This window comes from Trichoderma harzianum (genome assembly GCF_003025095.1).
Source record: "Trichoderma harzianum CBS 226.95 unplaced genomic scaffold M431scaffold_7, whole genome shotgun sequence".
NCBI classification, from domain to species: domain Eukaryota; kingdom Fungi; phylum Ascomycota; class Sordariomycetes; order Hypocreales; family Hypocreaceae; genus Trichoderma; species Trichoderma harzianum.
Window position 1 is genome coordinate 1320627 of NW_020209255.1, and position 23474 is coordinate 1344100.

At 48.6% G+C, this 23474-nt stretch overlaps 11 protein-coding genes across 11 annotated transcripts; 6 read left to right on the forward strand and 5 right to left on the reverse strand.

Annotated features, from left to right (window-relative positions):
* Positions 1–385: 385 nt before the first annotated feature.
* On the forward strand, positions 386–1677 carry M431DRAFT_482844 (hypothetical protein; the record flags this gene model as incomplete). Its single annotated transcript, XM_024916069.1, has 2 exons — positions 386–608; positions 668–1677. The coding sequence occupies 2 exons, from the start codon at positions 386–388 to the stop codon at positions 1675–1677; spliced, it is 1233 nt and encodes a 410-aa protein (XP_024773683.1).
* A 42-nt stretch (positions 1678–1719) lies between these two features.
* Positions 1720–2685, reverse strand: M431DRAFT_509035 (hypothetical protein). Its single transcript, XM_024919219.1, has 2 exons — positions 2315–2685; positions 1720–2117 (listed from the first exon to the last, which is right to left on the reverse strand). The coding sequence occupies exons 1-2, from the start codon at positions 2572–2574 to the stop codon at positions 2027–2029; spliced, it is 351 nt and encodes a 116-aa protein (XP_024773684.1). The 5' UTR covers positions 2575–2685; the 3' UTR covers positions 1720–2026.
* Positions 2686–3177: 492 nt separating this feature from the next.
* M431DRAFT_448691 (hypothetical protein) lies at positions 3178–3546 on the forward strand. Its single transcript, XM_024915248.1, has one exon. The coding sequence runs from the start codon at positions 3251–3253 to the stop codon at positions 3470–3472; it is 222 nt and encodes a 73-aa protein (XP_024773685.1). The 5' UTR covers positions 3178–3250; the 3' UTR covers positions 3473–3546.
* M431DRAFT_509036 (hypothetical protein) lies at positions 3366–5375 on the reverse strand. Its single transcript, XM_024919220.1, has one exon. It carries the CDS (start codon positions 5358–5360, stop codon positions 3621–3623), a length of 1740 nt encoding a protein of 579 aa, XP_024773686.1. The 5' UTR covers positions 5361–5375; the 3' UTR covers positions 3366–3620.
* Positions 5376–5418: 43 nt separating this feature from the next.
* Positions 5419–6100, reverse strand: M431DRAFT_144956 (hypothetical protein). Its single transcript, XM_024912688.1, has 2 exons — positions 5767–6100; positions 5419–5698 (listed from the first exon to the last, which is right to left on the reverse strand). The coding sequence occupies exons 1-2, from the start codon at positions 6025–6027 to the stop codon at positions 5693–5695; spliced, it is 267 nt and encodes an 88-aa protein (XP_024773687.1). The 5' UTR covers positions 6028–6100; the 3' UTR covers positions 5419–5692.
* Positions 6101–7548: 1448 nt separating this feature from the next.
* Positions 7549–10721, reverse strand: M431DRAFT_17414 (hypothetical protein). Its single transcript, XM_024913060.1, has 3 exons — positions 10493–10721; positions 8880–9217; positions 7549–8784 (listed from the first exon to the last, which is right to left on the reverse strand). Exons 1-3 carry the CDS (start codon positions 10650–10652, stop codon positions 7774–7776), a joined length of 1509 nt encoding a protein of 502 aa, XP_024773688.1. The 5' UTR covers positions 10653–10721; the 3' UTR covers positions 7549–7773.
* A 783-nt stretch (positions 10722–11504) lies between these two features.
* Positions 11505–12066, reverse strand: M431DRAFT_86681 (hypothetical protein; the record flags this gene model as incomplete). Its single annotated transcript, XM_024923708.1, has 2 exons — positions 11505–11825; positions 11884–12066. The coding sequence occupies 2 exons, from the start codon at positions 12064–12066 to the stop codon at positions 11505–11507; spliced, it is 504 nt and encodes a 167-aa protein (XP_024773689.1).
* Positions 12067–13696: 1630 nt separating this feature from the next.
* Positions 13697–14719, forward strand: M431DRAFT_482850 (hypothetical protein; the record flags this gene model as incomplete). Its single annotated transcript, XM_024916070.1, has 1 exon — positions 13697–14719. The coding sequence occupies one exon, from the start codon at positions 13697–13699 to the stop codon at positions 14717–14719; it is 1023 nt and encodes a 340-aa protein (XP_024773690.1).
* A 339-nt stretch (positions 14720–15058) lies between these two features.
* M431DRAFT_86969 (hypothetical protein) lies at positions 15059–15668 on the forward strand (the record flags this gene model as incomplete). Its single annotated transcript, XM_024923744.1, has 4 exons — positions 15059–15122; positions 15193–15239; positions 15299–15385; positions 15435–15668. 4 exons carry the CDS (start codon positions 15059–15061, stop codon positions 15666–15668), a joined length of 432 nt encoding a protein of 143 aa, XP_024773691.1.
* Positions 15669–17273: 1605 nt separating this feature from the next.
* On the forward strand, positions 17274–18998 carry M431DRAFT_509041 (glycoside hydrolase family 27 protein). Its single transcript, XM_024919221.1, has 6 exons — positions 17274–17407; positions 17476–17608; positions 17661–17795; positions 17864–17953; positions 18017–18026; positions 18098–18998. Exons 1-6 carry the CDS (start codon positions 17303–17305, stop codon positions 18957–18959), a joined length of 1335 nt encoding a protein of 444 aa, XP_024773692.1. The 5' UTR covers positions 17274–17302; the 3' UTR covers positions 18960–18998.
* A 472-nt stretch (positions 18999–19470) lies between these two features.
* M431DRAFT_117661 (hypothetical protein) lies at positions 19471–23417 on the forward strand (the record flags this gene model as incomplete). Its single annotated transcript, XM_024912006.1, has 7 exons — positions 19471–20742; positions 20810–22132; positions 22188–22416; positions 22477–22598; positions 22676–22933; positions 22999–23216; positions 23279–23417. The coding sequence occupies exons 1-7, from the start codon at positions 19741–19743 to the stop codon at positions 23415–23417; spliced, it is 3291 nt and encodes a 1096-aa protein (XP_024773693.1). The 5' UTR covers positions 19471–19740.
* Between the last annotated feature and the right edge of the window lie 57 nt (positions 23418–23474).

Sequence of the window (23474 nt, forward strand, 5' to 3'; positions counted from 1 at the left end):
GTTCAGCAACAACATGCCCGGCGCTAACTTGGAGGTACCGCAAGCCAAGGCGTATAAGTGCGTATGATCCTGGTACCCACGATGTACTCCGTCAGGCACGACTAAGCCCGAAGTCCGGTACCGCTCCGGGCGGTTAGTTTACTCTTCGCCTTATCCTTATCCACCCTCTCCGTCTTCGCGATCTTTCTCTTCCTTCTGACAATTCCTTATATATATTTGTCCAGAAGTCCAATTGGCGAGGTTGCACTGGGCAAAAGGAGTTCAGTCGCATTTGTTCGAGTGAGAACCGGTGGTCTTATACTTGTTGAATATCTGACGCTGTATATAATTGGAACCCCGCCGGGCCTCAGAAAGAAAAACCACGACAGCCTTACTCACAATCACAATGCGTTCAGCCTTCCCCAGAACGGCGCTCTTGAGCGCAACCCGGGCTTCGCGATTCCTTCCTGCGTATCGCCCTGCTGCCCGCTTCTACAGCATCAAGGCCGAGGCTGCTTCTCACTCAAAACAGCGCCCTCTGGATGCTTCAAGACTTTCCGTGGAGGAGACCAAGGCGCCCAAGGAGTTGCTCAAACCCGAGGACCTCGTCTTTGGCAAGGAGTTTACTGGTGAGTTTTCTGTGTTGTATGTGTATGGAAAGTAGGGCATAATTGACAAATCATTGCAGACCACATGCTTGCCATTGAGTGGACAAAGGACGATGGGTGGCTTGAGCCTCGCATCACTCCCTACCAGAACCTGTCTCTGGATCCAGCCACCTGTGTTTTCCACTATGCCTTTGAGTGCTTCGAGGGCATGAAGGCTTACAAGGACAAGAATGGCGACATTCGGCTCTTCCGCCCTGACAAGAACATGGCTCGTCTCAACAAGTCGGCGGCTCGAATTGCCCTGCCCACCTTTGAGCCCACCGCCCTCGTCGAGCTCATCTCCAAGCTCGCCAAGCTCGACTCTCGCTTCATCCCCGCCCAGCGAGGCTACTCTCTCTACCTGCGACCTACCTTGATTGGTACCCAGAGCACTCTCGGCGTTGGCGCCCCCGGCTCTGCCCTGCTCTACGTGATTGCCTCTCCCGTTGGCCCTTACTACCCCACTGGCTTCAAGGCCGTCTCTCTCGAGGCTACTAACTACGCCGTCCGCGCTTGGCCCGGTGGTGTTGGTGACAAGAAGCTTGGTGCCAACTACGCTCCTTGCATTGTCCCCCAGCAGGAGGCTGCCAGCCGTGGCTTCCAGCAGAACCTGTGGCTCTTCGGCGAGGAGGAGTACGTCACTGAGGTCGGCACCATGAACATGTTCGCTGCCATCAAGGACAAGGTTACCGGCCAGAAGGAGCTCGTCACTGCTCCTCTTGACGGCACCATTCTCGAGGGTGTTACTCGAGACTCTGTCCTTGCGCTTGCCCGTGAGCGCCTCGCTCCTGAGGGCTGGAAGATTAGCGAGCGCAAGTACACCATGGCAGAGTTGGCTGAGGCTTCCAAGGAGGGCCGCTTGCTGGAGGCCTTTGGTGCCGGAACCGCCGCTATTGTCAGCCCTATTAGGAAGATTTCATGGAAGGGCGAGCTCGTTGACTGTGGCCTGAAGGAGACTGAAGAATCTGGCGAGATTGCGCTCAAGATCAAGGAGTGGATGGAGGCCATCCAGTACGGCGACATTGAGCACGAGTGGAGCGTCAAGGTGTAAGGGGTAGAAGAAGAAGAAAGAAAGAAAAAAGAGAGTAGACACCGGGAAACCATTTGGTTAGCGTATTATAAGTTTGCCGTCACATATTGAGCATTGGCAGTGCAATCATGAATCATTTTGTCCAACAACCCAGTCTAATATTCGTGCCGTTTGAGGGACCATGTCTTTGTAACGATAGAAAACCAGGAAAATAAAATGCCGTAAACATGTACATGTTGGCAACTTCCAACGATGCTCCCACCCCACTCTCTTTCCCGAGTCTGATATACCATTTCCCCCCTCCTCTCCTCTATGTGAACATGAACCCGACTCGTTCAATACCCCCACGTCGTCAAACCAGCCACACTCCTTAGTTCTTCTTCTCCTGATTTGAGGGGTCTGGCAGAACGCCCTCGGCTTCTAATCTCCTTCGTGCCTCCTCAAGAGCCCAGGTAGAGACGCTATGAATCGTAAAGTCAGTGCATGTTCCACAATCAAAATAGCGCAGCAACGAGGCCAACGATATATTCCACTTCCACGTTCCCAATTCCACATCCTAGAAAGCCTTCACGGAAAGAAAGGCGAAACAAGTCCCATGGAAGTAAAGATATCGTCGATTCGTCTCTGGACGCAGCAAAAACAACGGCTGCAAACTCACGAGGTATCAGGCTTGAAAGCCAAAGCAACACCCGCAACCAACAGGCTGGCGCCAAACAGGTACATCGGCCACTCCCATCCCTCAGGCTCAGGCTTCTCGCCGGGCTTGATGCCCCAGAGCCATCCCGAGGGGGGCTCGAACTGTGACTCGTTGCCGTGGCCGCCTTGTCGTCGGGACGTCATGGAGAGGCTTCGCGCGGTGATAGGGAGCGGCTTGCGGGCGCATCGCACCGCGCGCACGGTGTGTCGGAGGAGGGCCATTTGTTCGGAGTGCTGCTGGAGAGGTGCTCCTTTTGTGTTTTGCGGGTTGCTGTGATGTGGTTTGAGGCCGCAATGGCTGGGGGTTTGTTTGGAGGATATGCCCGGTTGTTCAAAGTGCGGCGGCGATTCACTAGTTGGACTCCGGAGAGCGGATTGCGTAAGTCACATGACGGGAAACGTGACCGGCAGATGGGCGGTCCCCACATCTAGACGGCGATCCCTTCGTCCATGGGCGTGTCTTCCCTTCGCCCTCATAATGGCATGATAGGGGGAAAGGAGCAAAAGAGAAAAAAAGTATGGCGATAAAATAACGGTCTATTTATCACTATTTTTATTTTTTCTGCCATTGGAGTTCAAGCCATGTTGTATAAAGGCCTTACCGGTCGCGATGTGTTTTGGGCGGTCTATGACACTTACACTGTATCTCGGCAATTCCGTTATGTCATAACACGACGATTATATCAATTCGAGAAAGGCTCGGCTATAATTACAAGCCTACCATCTCTAGTCCAGCTGGCTATTAAAAACGGCATTGAGTGATATAATTCTGCATGGCTCAGTCCATTTACATGCCTAAAACAGCGACATCTCAGCTCACCACATGGCTTACCGTAACGCAGGCTCTTACATACCAGCAAGGTCTTGGCATAGGTTTGGATCAAGTTTACGTTCTGAAATGTATCAGTCAAGCCCTGTCATTGCGTGCTTTTGTCCTTTTTATTTTGCTTATCTAGCCAACTTGAAGCTCATTACTTATATCCGTATGCTAGCGGATATCGACAGCTGCCCCACAAAGCGAGCAAGCAGTGACTTATCATCACAATACATACCTGTAACTCTCACTATATATCACTCTAAAGCATCATTTACAAAGAGCAACATGATTTCAGTTAATTGAAATGGCGCTCCTGTACGTTCACATGGCCCAGGATGATTAAATGCTCAAGCATTCATCTTACCGTGTCTACCTTACCTAACATGTACTTTACCTTCTCCTGTCTCCTCCAGGCAGGATATCACACAGATAGAAACCTTACACAAATACCTTAGAATCCAGCGCCGGCAGCCAGCAAGAGCCCAATAATGGTTTCAACAAGCTCGGGCTGCCTCTCCAAAAACTTTGAGTTGGCTACCATTCTGGTGGCAGTGATACCTTGGTCGTCCATCGACGAAACATCGACGCCATGAGCCATTAGTGCTTTGACGACACCGACAGCGCCGCGCTGGGCTGCCCAGTACAACGGCGCCAGTGCGGGCTGTATGACCATGTTGTGAGTTGGCGGATCTGCCATGACGCCCCTCGCACGGTAACCCCAGGGGAAGCCGAGAGAGGGCGCGATAGTACTGTTGTCTAGTCTCAACAGACGAGCGCGAGCTTCTGGGTTGATACCGCGGGATATTAACTTCCTAGTTAAATCTGCCATCTTACCGTTGACGTCGTTATCACGGTGCAGAGAGAGGACGTGTAGCGGCGTCAAGCCCTCTTCTGTTACGGTACTAGTATCAGCGCCGTGAGAGAGAAGAAATTGAGCTGCCTGTATCGCTTCGACAGCCGACTTCGTCCGATAATATCGACGGTCGATGGGAATTAGAGCGCACATCAAGGGTGTCCAGCCGTTGGAATTGGTTGCATTGACATTCAAACCTTGAGCAATCAGAAACTCCATCACCTCAACGTTACACCCGGCGGCAGCAAAATGCAGCATCGTCTCCCCATGATGGTTTGTTAACTGAAGCAGAGACTCTTGGCTTTGCTCTGGACAGGATGACAGGTATAGACGGAAGAGACGCAAGTCTAGTCCATAAGCAGCCCGGTGCAAGGGACACTCACCTGCATTGTCTGGCTGAGATACAGAACCTTTGTGTTGCAATACGAGGCGAATCGCAGTCTCATTCATCATTATAGGCAACGGTCGGCCCATTATATGGATCGGACCCAATATTCCAACAGGCTCAGCAAGAACATGCAGAGCAGACTTACCAGACCCGTCGGTTTTGTTGGGGTCTGCGCCTTTCTCAAGCAGAGACTTGAGCACGCCGGTAAGGTTTGCGTCAGAAGCGACATCGTATATAAGCGGCGGCGCGTTGTTTGGACACTCATTCGGATCTGCCCCAGCATCAATCAACAACTCAATCATGAGTTGCTGGTTCAGGAAGTCAATGGCCTCGCGATGTCCGTTGTCACCGTCAGACACCAATGCTCTGCGATATGTAGCCACCCGCAGTGCTTCTTGCAGAGTGGACTGGTCAAATGATGTTCTGCGCAAGAGCAAAGAAGCTACCGCAAGGCGCCATTGCAGTGCGGCGCCATGTAGTGCATGATACTTCAACTCGTGTGGCCAGCCATCCCACCAGTCTAGCAAATCTTCCACAATAGCAGCATGTCCGTGATTTACCGCCATAATGAAGCACGACGAATACCTGCTGCCCCTACGCACATGAACTTCCGGTGGACAAAACCCCCAGAGGCGCTTGACAATGTCTCGGTGACCCCTTCCAGCAGCGAATGCGATGGCTATGAGCTGCTCCTCGCCGCCTTCGCTCACAAGTAGAGGATCTGCGCCAGCCGCTAGAAGCATTTCGACGGCCTCCAAATTGCCACACCATGAAGCGAAATGAACTGGCGGACCGAATCCGTAGGAATTAAACTGGACGTCCGGAGCGGGCGAAGCACCCAGTAGCTGCTTAAGCCGTTGAAGATCTTCGTCGCGGATGCATGCGTGCAGCACCTCCTCTTCTGAAGTGAAGTGGTCACGAAGGAAGCGCATGTGATGTGGTGTCGGCATGTTGCTCACCTTGAGGATTGGAAGAGTGGATGGAGAAGAAGATGATCGTGAAGAGAATGAGGAAGTCAATTTAAGGACGGGAAGCTGCCTACATCACGTGCACGGTTTATGCCAAGGAACAAGGTCTTGTCAACATTCCATGGACCAACAACATTGAGTTTCTCTGTGTATCTTTGTTTGTGACATAAACTCTCTTTGAAGTCTGAAAGTGCTCCTGTCGTGTCATCGAGTGCGTTGGCACAGATTCGAACCCATTGAAGTCACAAGCAGTGTATTCCGCCTAAATGAGCCCACCCCCCAACACTTTGCTGCTCCATGAATTGGTGATGAATTTAACACTACATCAACAGTTAGCCATGGCCATAGAAAACTCGACAATAGAGCGTATAAAATATCTTCAACTCACATGTCCTCCAGGCCCAGCGCTCCAGAGGACACACTGCGGGGGGTCCAGATCATAGTCAATCCCAGTGCAGGGGCAACCTCCAACTTCCAAGCATTCACAGTTGCATGGAAAAGGCACAGTTTGTTCATAACAAGTCTGGCAATTTGTGGTTTTCAGACAGCAGCCTTGGGGTTGGGTCGGGCACTGTCTCTTGTAAAGAGGCGACTTGGGCACGGCAACGGCCAGCCCGACCATCGTTGCGAGAACCATGGCGAAACGCATTGTCGGTAACTATGAAAGGATTGGAATAAATTAAACAAATCTTTAGTTTCAATGATAATGTTTCTTGTAAGTTTTTTGAAAGCTCTTATAATATGCTAAAATCCGGGGGTTGGGCCATTCATATTTAGAGAAATCATGTCCAACTGTCATTCTGGCTCATCGGGCTCATCGGGGGGCGCGAGATCCGATAAAACAATTGCAATTTTCATATTATCCTTCTTTATTGAAACTTATGATGTGTAACGTTGCAACAGGACGCATATGCGGAATACTGCCGACGACAATCCGTGTAAAGCCAGCGGTTGCCTATTCTGTTTGCGAGATGTAAAAATCGGATGGTAATAGGGTCGCACTGGCAATGGCCCGTTGGCATCGGCATAACAAGCTACTAGGCATGGCCTGGTGGGTTCTGCAAGTTCTCGCAAATATATACTATACTAGTGCAAGATCTTTGAAACACCAGAGCTTGGCAAGCATGACAGATCGCCGAACAGACGGCGTAGAGTAGGTTGAATGATGAATGCCGTGCCTAGTCGGCATTCACAAGAGCTAGTCGGCTAGAGGTTTGTTTTCATACTAATCAAGCACTTGTTAATCCTAGAATTGGAGGTGCAGATGGGCTTGCAGGGCTCTACGGTGTAGAAATGCTTGATTCAAGATTCACATTTAAGCTCAACACAAAGCTTGACGACACTTGTTCAGCTTCTTGGCCACATGATTCCAGGTGAAATAGGATTGTACACCTTTCTTTTTTTTACCTATTATATGAAGAAGTGATACTGTCAATGATTGAAGAGATATGCTTAGCCATATACACAGCATGATACCTGATGAGAGAAGACTAGACACGTTGGCTGGTGTTCGGAGTTTTATTTCTACCGCTTAATAAGAATAATTTAAAATTATGATGTCAGAAATCAAATAGAACCTGAAAAGGAGACGACTAAAAGAGACAACTAGCGGTAGAAGAGAGATCTTTCCGCGGCTTGAGCGGGCGGAGACCGCACACAAGTCCGACGAGGTCGGCATTCATTCGATCGTTGTTTAGCCTGTCATCCAACCGTTAGACCGCATGTAATTTGCGGGTATTAAGCATTTTAGCATACGATTCTAGCCAGTTTTCGGCAGATAAGCGAATGGGGGATGGGTTGGAGCTGTGATCTACGGTCTAATATGTTCTGTCCTAGAGGAGTCTGCCCTGCCATTGAGGGCAATGTGTTTGGCATGAAATATGAATTCCAGGCTGCCGATTCTCAGGAAGTGAATGTTTTATTGGTGAAAAAGATTACCGTATAGAAGGAAGGTGACAGTCATGAATAACACATGAATGCTATAGAAGAATACTAACGGAGATTCGGCGATTCGGTGATATAGTCTTTAGCACCTGCCACAGGGGGGACAAAAGCCTCCTGTCAAACCATTGACTTTGCGGAGAAGAACTCGCTCAAAGAAACGCCGGCTGACTCACAGCCGACCTTTGGCTATGACTTATACAGTACTATGCGCATGAATTGACAGGGGAAGAAAAGCAACGGCACATACTCCGGGACATCATTCCTATCTACAAGTTCTTTACATCCGATTTTATATACTTGGACCCAGATCTCTTAAAAAGTGTATCATAGTCTTCCGGCTCCACACGCGGCGTGTCTGAAACCTTGTAGCCGTAGAACCAGACGTTTTTACCAACCCACGTCATTAGATAGACTCGGCCAGCGAATTCCACACAGTTATCGGTCCGGAAATCTAGGTGGCCAGCGTCAGGCTCATAAACGACTTGGCCCTTGTCAGTTCTGCGGCCACGAGATCGGAAGTATACACGGCACGTCTCATTGCCTTGGCCTGCCGTTTGGCCTCCAGTTCAGCTTCATCCCTCCGCTTGCGCTTCCTTCCGCTGCCCCATTCTAGAAAACGACGCATTTCCTCCTCCAAACTAATTTCTTCCTCTTCTTCGTCACTGAAACGGGCTTCGAGGTCTTGGTCGGATTCGTAGGGATCGTCTTTGAGCAGGTCCTCCGTCATGCCGAGGATCATGGTTCCCTCTATTAAGCCAAAGTCAAATGCCGCGACCAGAGTATTTTCATCTCGGCTCCATATATCCATGGTGAAAGTTCGTCCCTTTAGGAAGCTCAGCCATTCGTCTGCGATCTCCGCGCAGCGGACAACGTAGGAACCCTTGCATCGATCAAGACTGAACCCCTGTGGGTCTTTGTTTGGCCCTGTACTCGGCTCTCCGAGCTGTGCTTGAGCGATATATTCCCGGTGTCTTTCCAGTTGCTGTTCCCACAATACCTTTTTCCGCGCTTTGTTTGCCTTTTCATCATCTTTTGTTGTTCTGTATGCCAAATCTAGAACCTTGTCCCTATCCCATCCGATGTAGACATTGCGATCTGACCGACTGTGCCAGATGAACAGGCTGGGTGCTCTTGTCTTTGCCATATCCTCAAATTTCCGTGCGTTCTGCACCTTGCGCAGAACCAGTAGTTTTCTAACTTTGTTCATATCCTGCTTTCCATTCGTCAAGAAGTACGTGGCAATGAATCGTTCGTGATCCAGGGCCGCCCTTTCACTGGCTGACCTGGCAAGTCTAAAGGCCTCGTCCTCCCTTCGCCTGGCAAGCCTAAAGGCTTCATCGTCCCTTCGCCTCTTCTCCTTACGCCATGCTATGTAATTGGCCTCCCACTCCGCCTGCAGAGGCTCATGATCGGCTCGCATTATAGTCTCCAGTTCCAGTATTGACAGGGGAAGACGGTCACACTATAGTTACTCGCGAATTAGGAATGGTGACATTATGGGAAATGAGATGTCTAGTGGTCAAATTGTGTGCTGCGTATAGAGTTGGGGGGTGTTACTTTGCCCTGACGAACTGCATCTTGAAGTAGAAGGTGCAGTTGCGGTTTGCTGGATGACTTCTTGAAAGGGATTTCATAGAATTGCAACTGAGCAGCGAAAAATCTCTTTTTGAACAGCTTCAGGGTGTCTGTTTCCGTATATCTTTGATCGTGCGGATGTCCGAGAGTCGAGGGATTGAATAGCTTCTGTAAACGCTCGCCATCATAACGCTCGACGCCGTCAACACTGAACACTCTGTTGCGCAACTGGAAACCATTACGCTCGAGAATTGGTGGTAAGAGGTTCTTGTGGTGTTTCCGACATGATTGACGACGGCTTAATGGAGGAAATATTAGGCCTATGTTATTGTGGAATTAAAACACTTTACAGATATGAAGTCTACAGGCATTAATTCGAGAACGCGACAAGAAAATATTAAAGTCGCGGTTCAACCCCCCCGCTAACGCGGTCAGGGTGCATTAGTGAGACCCATCAGTGGACGATGTCATCACGTTCAGGGTCCAGCTTGGCCAAGTTGGGAAATTGGACTGAATTGGACCATCGCCAGTGGGAGTTGAACAAGATCGGTAAATGAATCAACGCGAATTCTGGACATAGACTATGTTTTCAATACATTTGTTTACTTTCTTTGGTTGAAAATTAACTAAGCTAAGTATCCCAGGTACATCGCGACTCTATTCAAGCAGAAAAGAACCCTGGCTCCGACTCGATAAAGCAATATGTACTTGTCATTCGGTCTATCGCCCAGCTTGTAGTGATGGAGATTTATACAGCCAGCAACTCAGCGGACGAGTTTCCCCTGACACTAACCATGTCATGTAATTGGGGTTTGCTACAAACACCTTTGATGAGGTTGATCTCTAGTTTGCAGTCGATAGATCTTCAAACTTTGCCAATTATGGATTCCACATGCTTGCCGGAGAGGTGCGTCAATTCAGACTTCGTGAGGTGTGAGGGCATGAGCCTTATGATGCTCAATGTCTCCCAGAAACTCCCCTCTGTTATTCAATCCTCCAGACTCTGTCTTCTTTGAGTGCGCCTTCAAGGTTTTTTTTAAAGCTTGCCGCTGTCCATGGATGAAATAGTCAATGGCGCCGAAGAAGATGACTCCGGTTGGACTCCCGCTGTAATTGCCAACTAAGAGTCTGCAACGTCTTAAATAGCCTTGTCTGACCGAATACCGCCAAACGGCCATTGCATCCCACCCTGAATATTCCGAAATCCTAAAAACATCTGCTTCAATTTCTTCGCCGAGTCGTCAAACTGCGTCGAATATCGTGCTGAAAACCATTCCGTTTCCTTATCACCCCACTCTACCTGATACTCCGAATTTTTCCTCCCATCGAAAGCGACCTTCTCGTGCACCGTTACCGTAGGTTTGAATGCTTTTTTTAAACCGTTCTCCATCCAAGAAATACAATAGTCTTCCACGACAAGCTGCCTAATCTCTCTGATTGAAGGGCAGGGTGGAGAGGTGATCATGTAGACGCCTGCAAAGAAACCCAAATCGATCGTAGGTTTGCTTTCAATAGTATATCGACGGGGGCGATTAGATCCTGTGGAGGATTCATTAAAAGTTCCACCAGCTTCTCTATGGAAAGAAGCTCATAACCGTGCTTCTTGAGGACCCGTTTGAACTCGGCGTCTCTCTGTTCATCTTGACAGGACATCATGGCTTTCGCGCAGTCAATGCGAAGAGGTGAATCCTTTTTCTGCCACTCTCTCACGAATCTGCGAACCTCCAGGTCTTCGATGGAAACTGTCTCAGACATTATGGGCAACTCTGAGCAAGATGTCAAGGGTAATGTATGCAATAGTATTAAGCGCAAATGAGGTATCAGTAATTCGATGTAAGGTTTCGGAGATTATAACCTTGGAAGATCTATGAACAAGGCAGTATCTAATGCTTTTATAATAAAACGGCATTCCATATCTTCTGAAGGAGAATTATCTCCGCTAAAACATAGCATGAGCGGCCTCCGCGTGGCCTAGAACGCTTTCCAATAGCCTCGAATTCACTACTCCACAGCTGTACATCCCCCAGTGTCCAGCTCTTTTCAGCTAGGGACCCCTGCCCAGCTGAACTCACTTTAAAGCGGGAGGATTTCGCTAGCTTGCTGTACTTTGCCAATTCGCAAGCTCGTTAGTTGTTGATCAACTACGCCAACAGCCCTATCTTCAACTTTTAGAAATCGTCGCGGAAGTCATGCGATTATACCATGCCGGCAATTGGACCGTATCAGGGATCCTCACGATAGCGTCTTATGATCTTTTTCATACGATAACTGCATCCAAAAGCACGCTGTAAGCATAGATATAGCAACATACAAGCTTCGTTTATAATCTTGTGCAGAACCCCAAAGATAGGTCTACAGCGTTTTTCGGTCATCGAATTTCGAGCCTCTCTCAGCAGCAAAACATGGAATTTAGGCTCAAACAGATTTTCACTCTCTATTGAGCTTTGATCCAAACTCCGGGCATTTTCTCTTTGAATCTGGATGGAAGGCGCTCACATATCCGGGAGTATTTGTGGACGGAAGTGCTTGTAGATACATCATTTTAAATTAACGAATGAACCTGTCTATATAGTATAACCATTCCATAGCAAGGACTGCATCAGTCCATTAGTACACCTGATTGCCATCCTTATCATAAACAATCTCCTTGCCAGGCTTAGGCGGGGTGACAATTCCGAGCTGCTGCAGAACAGTGATTCCGCCCTCCTCGGCAATCTCCTTAACAATCTTTCCATTCTTGAGAGTGAAGATGGTCATGCCAGAGAAGTGAATCTTCTTGCCAGTGTTGGGCGTCTTGAGCTCGCCCACGGTAAAGTCGTCAAAGGCACGGCCGGTGTGAGTGCCGCCGCCAACCCACTGGGCTGCTACGTAGTCGCCCTCGGCAATCAATGGGGTCTGGTAAGCTCGGAAAGTCAAGTCGGGGAATGCCTTGTTATAGCTGTTAGTCTCTTATGAGTCCACCTTGTTTGGGATGATTATTAAATACCTCCATAAACTCCCTCAGCATTGTCTTTGCTCCCTCCTTGCCGTGACGAGGTCCATGGTTGGGGTAGCTCTGGAGAAAGTCGTCGGAGCAGACCTCGTCGGCCACGTTGACATTGCCCTTAACCCAGTATTCCTCGAAATACTTGTTAACGATAGCCTTGTTGTGTTCCTCGAGAGCACCCATTTTGTAGTGTAGTGTGAAGTTTGTTTTTGGTAAATGAAGAGTGTCAATTGATGAGATGCTGGTTGGTTGTATTGGAATACTGGTGATTGTGTGTGATGATGATGTTAATGAGATTCTGTTGATGATTTTTCTGAATAGAACGCTTGTGCAGTGCCATCTTTATAGCTGTCACATCTTAAGTCTACGTGAATAGTTCGAGAGCAATGAAGCTGTCACAACGGAGCTATTCGGCATCTCCAATGGGGCACCGCGTCATTGGCGACATGAGCGTTGCCATAGATGTTTAATATGCGTAACGACCTAAGAAATGTTAAAGTAAGTTTATTTCGTCCGACCTAGCTGGGGCCATTTCTTCAAAGATATCCAATCATCAGATTTATAATAGTCAATGATATCCAAAGCATTGGGCGATGTGGCGCCAGGTTTGCATACATTCAAAGCAACACCCGCATATTCGGCATAGTCGCAAATGTTGAACGCCCGGTTGTGGCGTAAGTGCGGCAGCTCCAGCCCAACGTAACCCAGAAGGGGTATCTAAACCTACTGAGTTGAGGACTGTTTACTATTATTCATCGTGGCATGCTTAGTAAATGTAACTGGAAGTCAATTTGAACGTGGTTGAGTATAGCTGAATCCGGCTTCCGAGCAGCGGGAATCTTTCTGAAAGAACAAGAGAGTTAATAATCGTCAACGATCTGGTCACATATACGCTATTCTCTTGATTATAATTGACAATAGCTATAATCTACCCGTAATTGTATCAAGATGCTGCTAGAAATTGGTCCATGATGTTGCGAAACGAATGTTGAGTTCTTGGTGCAGCCATAGTTTACACACGCTCAACCCTTACGGAGCCAGCGGAAATTCGTGTAGGAAGTGGTATAGAGAAATCTTTAATATTTAGAGTAATTAAGGTTATAAGCTATTCCTCGAGAAAACAAGACTAGAAACTCAGTGATGCATCCTCAAAGATGCCGTTGCCCTAGTTAGGAGTTTATCCTATTGGATGCAAAGTGAAGCATGGGGAGGTGAGAGTAATCTATGAAGTATTCGAGTAGTGAGACGGCCAGAGTCGATGAATAAGATATTACCAATGTCTTAGCATCGGCTGTTCAGCCTTATTGTCTGCAATCTCCTGTATCAGCTGTATTAGCGCGCCCCAATCCTGGCTGCAGCGGGCTGAAGCTTACACCTTGATCACCACATCAACCGCCCACATCAAACAATTCCAACCTATAGCAGCCACTCGCTGGGGATTTTCGTCGGAAATAGTTTCTCCAGACTATGTTTCCAGATGCACGGCCTCACCAAACTCCATACCAGGAGAGGCTTGGCACGCCAGGTGGTCTTAGTGATTATTTTTGGTAGCCATGATTCCACATCAAATTATAAAAAGTGACGATCGCGTTGGAATACTCCGTCGGATCGCCTCCTTTCAAACGAATAGGGTTATTTTGCTTGAAACCATTAATGCCAAATTGGTTGTGTTTATTCAAGGCTTGCGTGTACTTATTGCTTTTGTTCTCCTTTTACTTGCAATCTGATTGATAGAAGTTAGAACCATTGAATATACAACTCTGCATTACACACATTTCGCAAACCACAAGAGGAATCCTGAATCATTATCAAAATGCGTTCCGTTCTTGCGTATGTGCTGGCCATGTTAGGCACTGGCACTACCCTCGAGAAACCAGTGGGAGTGCCAGGCCTCATCTTCACAGAAGAATACATCGACAAGGTTGTCAATCACTCCGCGTCATTCCATCCAAACTTTAGCAAGAACACCGTTGCGGGAGTCCAAGCCAACGGTCGCCTGGCCACAGCCGATGTCGACCTTTATTTCAGCGGATCTACAAATCTTGGAAGAGCTGCTTTTGAGCAGGCATTGGCGTTTGATCCTACGGGAGGACTCCGAGCTCAGTTCCTTGACAGACTCATCATTGTCGAAGGAAACATCGCCGCAACACTTAGTGCTACCAGAATCACTACAAACAGCTCAGATGCTCGCTTTGAGACAACACTAGCAGAGACTATGATTTTCGACAAAGATGCGCTTCTCAGCCGCATCGTTAGCATCAGTGAAGGTGGACTTCAAAACGCTCAATTTGCCGGCGAGATAGCACCGCCACCCCTCGAGCCGATTGTACGAAACCCTATTGCCAACACCTCGTCCGGCTTTACATTCAAAATCAAGGAGAAGGCTGCACAATTCAACATTAATTTCAACAACAAGAACGCTTCAGCCAACGGGCTCCTTGCCACGGAGAACGTCACGGTTGTCTCCGATGGCCGAAACTCAACAGGTCGTGCCTCCTTGGTAAACTTGTTTACTCGCTACAACACTTCGGTGCCGGATCTGCTGCAGCACGACGAGTTTGTCATTGGCCAAGGCAACTGGGTTGCTACCGAATATATATTCCAGGGAACGCGAAATGGCACTTTCACAATGGTTAATGGAACGGAGGTTGCTCCTAACGGGGCCCAATATCGTGCAAGAGGGATGCGGTTCATGAGATTCAACAAGGATGGTTTGATTGATTTGTTCTGGCAAGCAGCGGATAACGACATTTTTGTCAATCCTTTGAGCCTGTTGAATCCGCTTGCTGTTTTGAACAGTGTTGCACCTGAGTGTATTGCTCAGATTCCGGCGTAGAGTTGCTTTGACCTGGAGGCGGTGTATTGTAATTAATTCTGTATTATTTATTCATTTATAGAGATTTTATTCATGCCTGAATATTCCGGCTCAATATATGGTTGATGTCTTTTTGTCGTTTCTTCACATAACTTTTTGCCTCCAGGTTAGGCAACAGTGCATGTATTTCCTAGAGTGTTCTGCTGTAGATGCGCCACACAAAAGTCAAGCCACACGGCACGGCAATACCTGAAGCCCGATGCATCCAAAATCTCAACAAAGCAATTCAAGGCTCAAGACTCAACTGCTCCAGACAGTCATCTCCACCATAGAACAACTAAGCAGTCATCTCATCTCAAAATGGGATCCGTCGTTCTCCCGCATCTGAATTCCGGCTGGCACGTCGACCAGGCCATCTTATCCGGTTCGTCATTCTCTTTACTATTGCTCATCATAGTTTTCACATGTGATTTCAGTGCTGACTTGTTCCATAGAAGAGGACCGTCTCGTCGTCATCCGGTTTGGGCGTGACCACGACCGGGTAAGAGAATTCATCCCTTGCTCTTCTTCTGTCACCAACAAGTAGCTGACTCGCATTAGGACTGCATGCTGCAAGATGAAGTGCTCTACAAGATAGCCGACCGCGTCAAGAACTTTGCCGTCATTTACCTATGTGACATCGATGAGGTAGGTTTCATCTTGTCCATGAGTGAGAGCTGCTATTAATTAGAAGCAGGTTCCCGATTTCAACGCCATGTACGAGCTGTACGATCCTTGCTCTATTCTATTCTTCTTCCGCAACAAGCACATGATGTGCGATTTCGGCACTGGTAACAACAACAAGCTCAACTGGGTACTGGAGGACAAGCAAGAGCTCATTGACATTATTGAAACGATATACCGAGGAGCGAAGAAAGGTAGAGGTTTGGTGGTCAGCCCTAAGGATTACAGCACGAGGCACAGATATTGAGTCGGGAGCCCTCTGGTGAGCATGAGAGAGTGCTCTATTTATACCCCAGTGATTTTACTATTATGAGAAAGGAATATGAAGGAAACATCGACCTACTGATCACATCGGATCCGAGCGGTATCACGGTAGTGCTTCTGCACGTGCGTTGTGGAAGATTATGATGACCGTTAACCAGTGATGCGCGATCAATTCTCACGATGATGCTCGAATTAAGGCAGCCGAGAGGAGTTCATCTTACACCAAATGCACCGGCAGCGATGAGCCCTTTACAGAGATTTGCTATAGTGAGACTTATTAGACTCTTGGCGCGTTGTGCATATATCGACTAGGAAAACTACGAATAGTCGTATGCAGGATATAACGGTAGTCATAAGCATATCGAGAATTGAAGAAAATATCCCGTCGGATACATTGATGACGGAATCCGGAGCCGGCGCCTAAATTCTTCCTGCAATGCTTGATGCGATTCGGAGAATTTTCCGTTGCCCAGCCGTAGACGTCGGCAGTGGCTCTTGGCCCCCTCTCAGCTGTTTGTTGTACTCGTATATACGTGCATACTTGACAATATGTATTCACATGTGAATAGCGCACATGTGAAAACGAGCCTTTGATGTGCTCTGAAAAGCTTCACCATCGTTCGAATTGACCTCATTCTGGCATTATTTGAAAGCGACACAAGTACGTTGCAGAACGTTAGATTTAGCTGCTGGATACTTTGCATGATGATGCATTTAATTTGTCTAAGAATGATACTATCTCTCAAAATCTCCAGCTGAGTACCATCGCAATTAGAAATCCAGAATCTGGAGATCCAAGATGCTCCGAATTTTAATCCGGATCAAAAAGAAATGCCTATTCTCATTACCCAACCCCGAGAAAGCCTTGTTCCAACCCACGAATAGGAAATCTGGGAATAACCTGATCTTCCATCACCCGGCATATGGATCGCCAGATGCCTCCCGCATTAGACATAGTCGCGGAACCATGTGCCGTCCATCCTGGGTTCAAATTGCGGGGGTGGAGCGTCATTCTCCAATGATGAACACGACGGAACATCGCCGGGTTGCGTATGCATCCATGGTGTGTTGTGTTCGTGTTGAAAAAGCCAAAGCCCAGTGTTACGCTGCAATGGCGATGGGCCATGATGCTGCTGTGCGCGTTCCGGTTGGTGCGCTTCCTCGCCAGGGAACTCTCCAGCTTCCTTCTGTTGTATTCCGGAAATAGATGTTAGTGGCATAGCTCTTCTATACGGTTTCTGTCAAGAGGCACTTTTGTTTTGGGCTATAAGTGGCCCTTGGCGTTGAAGCTGTCCCGTACCAAAGAGTACATGTATGGTTGAGGGGGATTATGTTGTAACACGGCTCCCTCTCCGCACTTCCGTAGGGTTAATTCTCCCAAAAGTCATTGAGCTGAGCATTGTGGGACAATTATAAATGCGATTCAACTCCCCTCAGTGTCTTGTCTCTCTTTAATCCGTGGTGGTTCAAGTCAGAGGAGTCAGCTATTCATTGCTAAATCCCCGAACCGCAAGAGAAGTGGCGATACACCTCTTCTTCCATTATAAGAGGAAGACGACCGACTTCTTCAAAATCTATTGTTCTTTAAGCCAAGCCTCTTGAAGAAAGTGCTAGAAAATGGGATCTCGATCAATCAACAGCGGCGGAAAGTCTTCCGTCTGGGCTGGCCTTGCGCTCCTTGTCTCTGGTGCACGCGCAATTGCGATGCCCGATGGACACACTGTAAGATTGTGCCCCCCCTTCACCTATAACTGTGTCTCTGTATTCTGAGATGTTGTAAAAATATCTAGGGAAAAGTTCCAAGTTTGGGATGGAATTCGTGGAATGCGTATCACTGCGACATTGACGAAAGCAAATTCCTCTCAGCCGCCGAACTGATTGTGAGCTCTGGCCTTCTTGACGCAGGATACGAATATGTCAACAGTAAGCCACTCCCTTCAGATTACTAGTTAGCAGCTGCTGATTCAATTCCTAGTCGATGATTGTTGGTCGATGAAGGATGGGCGGGTTGACGGCCATATTGCTCCTAATACCACTCGTTTCCCTGATGGTATCGATGGATTGGCCCAAAAAGTCCACGCTCTGGGCTTGAAATTGGGTATTTACAGTAGTAAGTTGCCATTGCTCGACCCTTGACCAATAAGTCGAGATATCATCCTGATGCTAACTATGTACCAGCTGCTGGAACTGACACTTGCGCTGGCTACCCAGCAAGTCTCGGATACGAGGATGTCGATGCTGCCGACTTTGCCAACTGGGGAGTTGATTGTAAGTGCATACGTGTATCCCACAACAGTAAGTATTGAAAGCTAACTATTCATTTTCAACTAGATCTGAAATAGTAAGTCTAAAGTTCTTGTTCATGCTTAGGTATGAGAATGACAAGACCAACATTGGCTAACCATGTTCAAGTGACAACTGCAACGTTCCCTCAGACTGGCAAGATGAATACGTCGCCTGCATCCCAGACGCTTCCACGTCTGGTCCCAATGGCACCTGCACCAGCGCCAACACGCCGAACCTCGCTCCTCCAGGATACGACTGGAGCACGTCCAAATCGGCTCAGCGCTTCGGCGCCATGCGAGACGCCCTGGCCAAGCAAAGCCACGAGATTGTGCTGAGCCTGTGCATCTGGGGCACAGCCGACGTCTTCTCCTGGGGCAACTCGACGGGCATCAACTGGCGCATGAGCGGCGACATTTCTCCCGACTGGGACTCCGTCACGCACATCCTCAACTTGAACTCGTTCAAGATGAACTCCATCGGCTTCTGGGGCCACAACGATGCAGACATGCTCGAGGTTGGCAACGGCGATTTGACTGTCGCTGAGACGCGCACGCACTTTGCCCTGTGGGCAGCCATGAAGTCACCGCTTCTCATCGGGACGGATCTCTCCCAGCTGTCGCAGGATAACATCAACTTGTTGAAGAACAAGCACTTGCTGGCGTTCAACCAGGACAAGGTCTATGGTCGCCCGGCTACTCCGTACAAATGGGGAATCAACCCTGACTGGACGTATAACTCTACGTATCCTGCCGAGTTTTGGGCTGGTCCATCGACAAAGGGGCATCTGGTTCTGATGGTGAATACTTTGAATAACACGGTTACGAAGGAGGCCAAGTGGCATGAGATTCCGGGCTTGTCTGCTGGACACTATGAAGTGCGAGATGTCTGGAGTGACAAGAACCTTGGGTGTCTTAGTTCATACAAGGCAGCTGTTGCTGCTCACGACACTGCTGTTATTTTAGTTGGTAAGAAGTGTCGGAAGTGGTAGATATAAGCTATAATCGAAAACAACCTTGTTCAATTGGAGCATTGATGCAGGTAGTGGTCAATACGGCGTTAACTATTGTCAACGTCTTTAGTATGTGTAATAGGCAATCTATACTATCCGCTCTCCTTATACAAGGCATTACCAGCATCTAGGACGGGGATTGTAATCAATATATATGTAAGAAAAGTGCAGATTTCAATTATTTACACAAAGTCAATTTATACTTAATCCCAGAATGCTGATCATCAAAAATGGTCCTCGTGGCCACCTTTTGTCAACAACCTAGACGCCGAATCTTGTTTTCCAACAGTTGCCCCAAAACGGAAAAGTCTTCAGCGCCTTTCCATCCACCAACACTTTCAGGGCAACTCCCAACTGCGTCAGCCATTCCGCCCTGCAATCACCATTGAAGAGCTAAATCTTCTATTGTTCAATCGTCGGATTGCTGGGTGAGCGATTCTAACATCAATTGATGGGCTCGTGGCTCGTGCTCAATCGTCTGCTTTGAGTCCGGGAATCGCAGTGTTTTTCTCCCCCTGACGTAGATGCCGAACGCCGACAATGATTTTCCAACGCCTGCCGAACATGCGATGCCGACTTTGATGCTCTTATCTCTTTTCACTTAATCGGACTTTCAATTCTTCTAATATTTATACTGCGTTACATACGAAACAGATCAAGTCATGAAAACATCAGCCGAGTGAAATCCCAGCCATTGGATCTAAAGAAGCCTTAAAGATCCGCGGATCTCAGGACTCATAACCGGATCCCGACATCAATTATGGCTGCCAATGGCTCACCAAATCTCGAAAGCTTCACTCCACCAGTTCTTCTCCAGAGCAATAGCGATGTCGAAAATGACCCTCAGTCGCTATCCAGTCCTACATCCACCAGGCTACGCTTCCTTGCCCAAACTCCACCGCTCAAGACAACAACCACCTCAGCAGCACAGTCCGAATACGGCAGCAGACGCAGCTCTTATATCATCCCGATAGACCAGATTCTCCCAGAAGACCACATTGATCCGGACACGTTTGGCGTGGCCGAGGAGCGAGATGGCTTCTTTGACGCATTATTCCTCAAGCACACGCCGTTGATGCCGCAAGGCTTTGTAGAACGATCCAGGGCATCGCTGCCCGCTGCATTCGACGAAGAGTCACCGTTGGCGGCGAGTCGGTTTATTCCAAGACAGATTCGGGGTGTCAAATCGGTGCTCCGGCGTGTCGCCACAACCCGAACCGGCATTCGTCTCCTCAGGTCCTTTACCGCCTATTTCGCAGCGTATATTCTGTGCTTGATACCAGCTGTCCGAAGATGGCTTGGTCCAACTCACTATATGATTGCCGTCTCGGTCATCTTGAATCACCCAGCCAGGACTTTGGGTGCGCAGATTGAAGGCACCATCTTCACCACCATTGGGACAGCAGCCGGGATTGGATGGGGAGTTGCCGGCCTTCTACTATCTACATCGACTACTGCCGCTAGCAATGGCTATGGGGGCGTTCTGGCTCCTTTCCTGGCTCTGTTCATGGCAGTCATAGCATGGATACGTTCGTTTTATGCGAGATTCTACCAGATGGTCGTATGTGCAGGCGTAGCAATTATCTTCACCGTCTTATCCCAGACTCAAGGAGACCTCATCGTGTGGGATAAGCTGAGAAACTACGCTGTTCCTTGGCTCTTTGGCCAGGCTATTGCACTGGTGGTAAACAGCACCGTCTTCCCTGATGCTGGTGCGAGATCGCTTGCCCTTATTTTCCACAATTCCTTTTCCCTCATGCTGGTTCGTCATCCTTATCGTCTCCCATACCTTCGTCGCCGTATCTCATCTGACTCTTTCCATTGTTTAGGAGGCAATTGTGATTCCACGTCCTCGAGACACCAGATTCAGGCGGAGTCTGGTGCGCGCATTCGTAGACTTATCCGCTGCCAACCGTGAGATGCGGTCCAGCCTCACCATTACACGATTCAACCCAGACGATGTGAGAGACTTGCGAAACATCATGCAAGCCGTCATCCGTGCGCTGCTGGCAATGGAAACGGAGAGCGCCCTCTTCAGTGAGACCGACGATGGCAATGTTCCGATTGTAGTCGAGGCCACCCAGATGTCTTCTTCATCTTCTAGCAGCAATGATCTTAATAACATGACCACGGAGAAGACTCCTGGTGTGTTGAAAGAGGCGGATGTAACGCGTACGGTGATTCGGAAACTGGCAAAGCCTACCAAAGAGATTCTCGCATGCATGAACCTAGGGCTGCAGGCAAGCCAAGCTACCTTGATGGACCTCTCTGGCTACCGACAATATCTCGGCCCTCCAATGACCGTTTCATCAGACATTGCCCCTGTTCAAATCCGAATGAGGACTGCCAAAGCCATCTTCGATGCCGTCGAGTCAGAACTTCTTGAGTCAGGCCAGCTACCCTCATCATCAATGAACGACTCGGCCATCGTTCAATTATTCATCTTCGCCAGACATCTCCGTGAAACCGCAACCACGATCGAAAGCCTTATGGGCAAAGTATACAACATGCAACAATGCTCCCACTGGCCACGCCCTCACCTACCGTCATACTCTCTCCACAAAGCCGTCCACTGCGTCAATCCCCAAGTCACCCATGACCGAGGCGGAGCTACAGCCGGATCATATCACGTCACGTTCCTCGAAATTGCTCGTGCTCTAGAATCAATCAAGTGTCGAGAATACAAACCGTTGGAGAAATACGAAGACGACATTTCCGAGACGGAATTACACGCCGAGTTGACGCATCTCACGGATCCCGGTGCGCCGCCCGATTTAGGGACCAAGAAAAACAGCCTGAGCTACAAAATCTGGCAGGTACTGCACCTTTTACAAGGTTACGAGAGCCGATACGCCTTCAAAACCGTCTTGGTTACGTCCCTCCTTGCAATCCCCTCTTATCTCCGCTGGGACAAAGTCTGGTGGGATGAATATGAAGCTTGGTGGGCTGTCACTATGAGCTGGCTCCTCATCCACGCTCGTGTAGGTGGAAATGTACAAGACCTGATTGCCAGAGCTGTCCTGGCCATACTAGGTGCCGTATGGGCTGGGATTTCACATGCCGCGGGAGATGGAAATCCTTATGTGGTTGCAGTGTTTGCAGCTATTTTCATGATACCCATGCTATATCGATTTACACTAAGCTCTCATCCGGTAGGATCTCTGTTCCTCTGATCACTGGTTAGATGAGACTAATGAATGATTATAGAGATCCGGCCTCGTTGGCTGCTTGTCTTTCACAGTCATTTCACTCCAGCTCCAAGCCGGCAATCTCCCCTCCTCAGCAGCTCTAACCACCGTCTACAGAGGCGTCGTGTTCCTCGTTGGCACAACTGCACCCATCGTGGTCAACTGGTGCCTATGGCCGTTTATCGCAAGACACGAACTCAGGAAATCACTGTCTTCCATGCTCTTCTTCCTAAGCATCATTTACCGAAGTACTTCTATAAATCATATATCATAACCTTCCATATGTAATCTCACTAACCCCTCGGCAGACGTCGTTGCAAAATACATTTACTTCGAAGAAGGCAAAGAGCCCACCCCAGAAGACATCATCAACTCCGAAATCCTCGAAGGTCGCATCAGAGAAGGCTTTGTACGAATCAGACAGCTCCTCGTAAGCAACACCCTCCCAACTATCACCCAACCATATGATGTCCAGGAATATATCAAAACTAACAACCAGCTTGATAGGTCATGACCCGTCACGAAGTCCGCCTCCGCAGCCCCTTCAACCCCCTCCCATACTCCGGCCTAGCAGACTCCTGCGAACGCTTCTTCGACTACCTCATCGCCGTGCGCCAATCCGCCGTCTTCTACAACCCAGACTACATCCGCGACGACCCCGTCGCCGCACAGCGCCTGCTCGGCTTCAGAAGAGATGCCGTTGCCTCTATCCTAGCTAACTTGTACATTTTCGCTGGAGCTCTCAGGGCCGACCGAAAAGTCCCAGTACGCACCCCGCCTGAATCACCATTCTCTGTCTATACATGTACTCTATTGCTAACACCTTCTAGCGCTATCTCCCCAGCGCCGCCGCGGCAAGAAGAAAACTCCTCCTAGAAACCGCCGCCGTGGAAGATGAAATGGCGCAGCACAGCCACGAGAGCGACGTCCGATGGCACAAGAAGTGGAGCGACATATACAGCTACTCATACAACGAGAGTCTCACAGGCTGCGTTGCCCAGCTGGAAGAGCTGGAAAGGTTCACAAAGTTCATCGTCGGCGAGCAAGAGTAATTCGTCCCCTTCACCCCAACTAATTTGATCTGAAATCATGGTTTCTAATGCTTGATAGGTTTGATGAAGAGTGTAAGCTAGGAGCGCATTACGAAGATGATACCGAAGAGGAAGAGGAAGTAGAAGACGAAGAACAAGAAGACCACGAACAAGACCAAGACGACGACGATGATCAACGCTCAAGACGGACGGAATAAGCAAACATAAATATTTCGTTAATCTGAATTCTTGCCAGAATAATACCCTGAATGCAA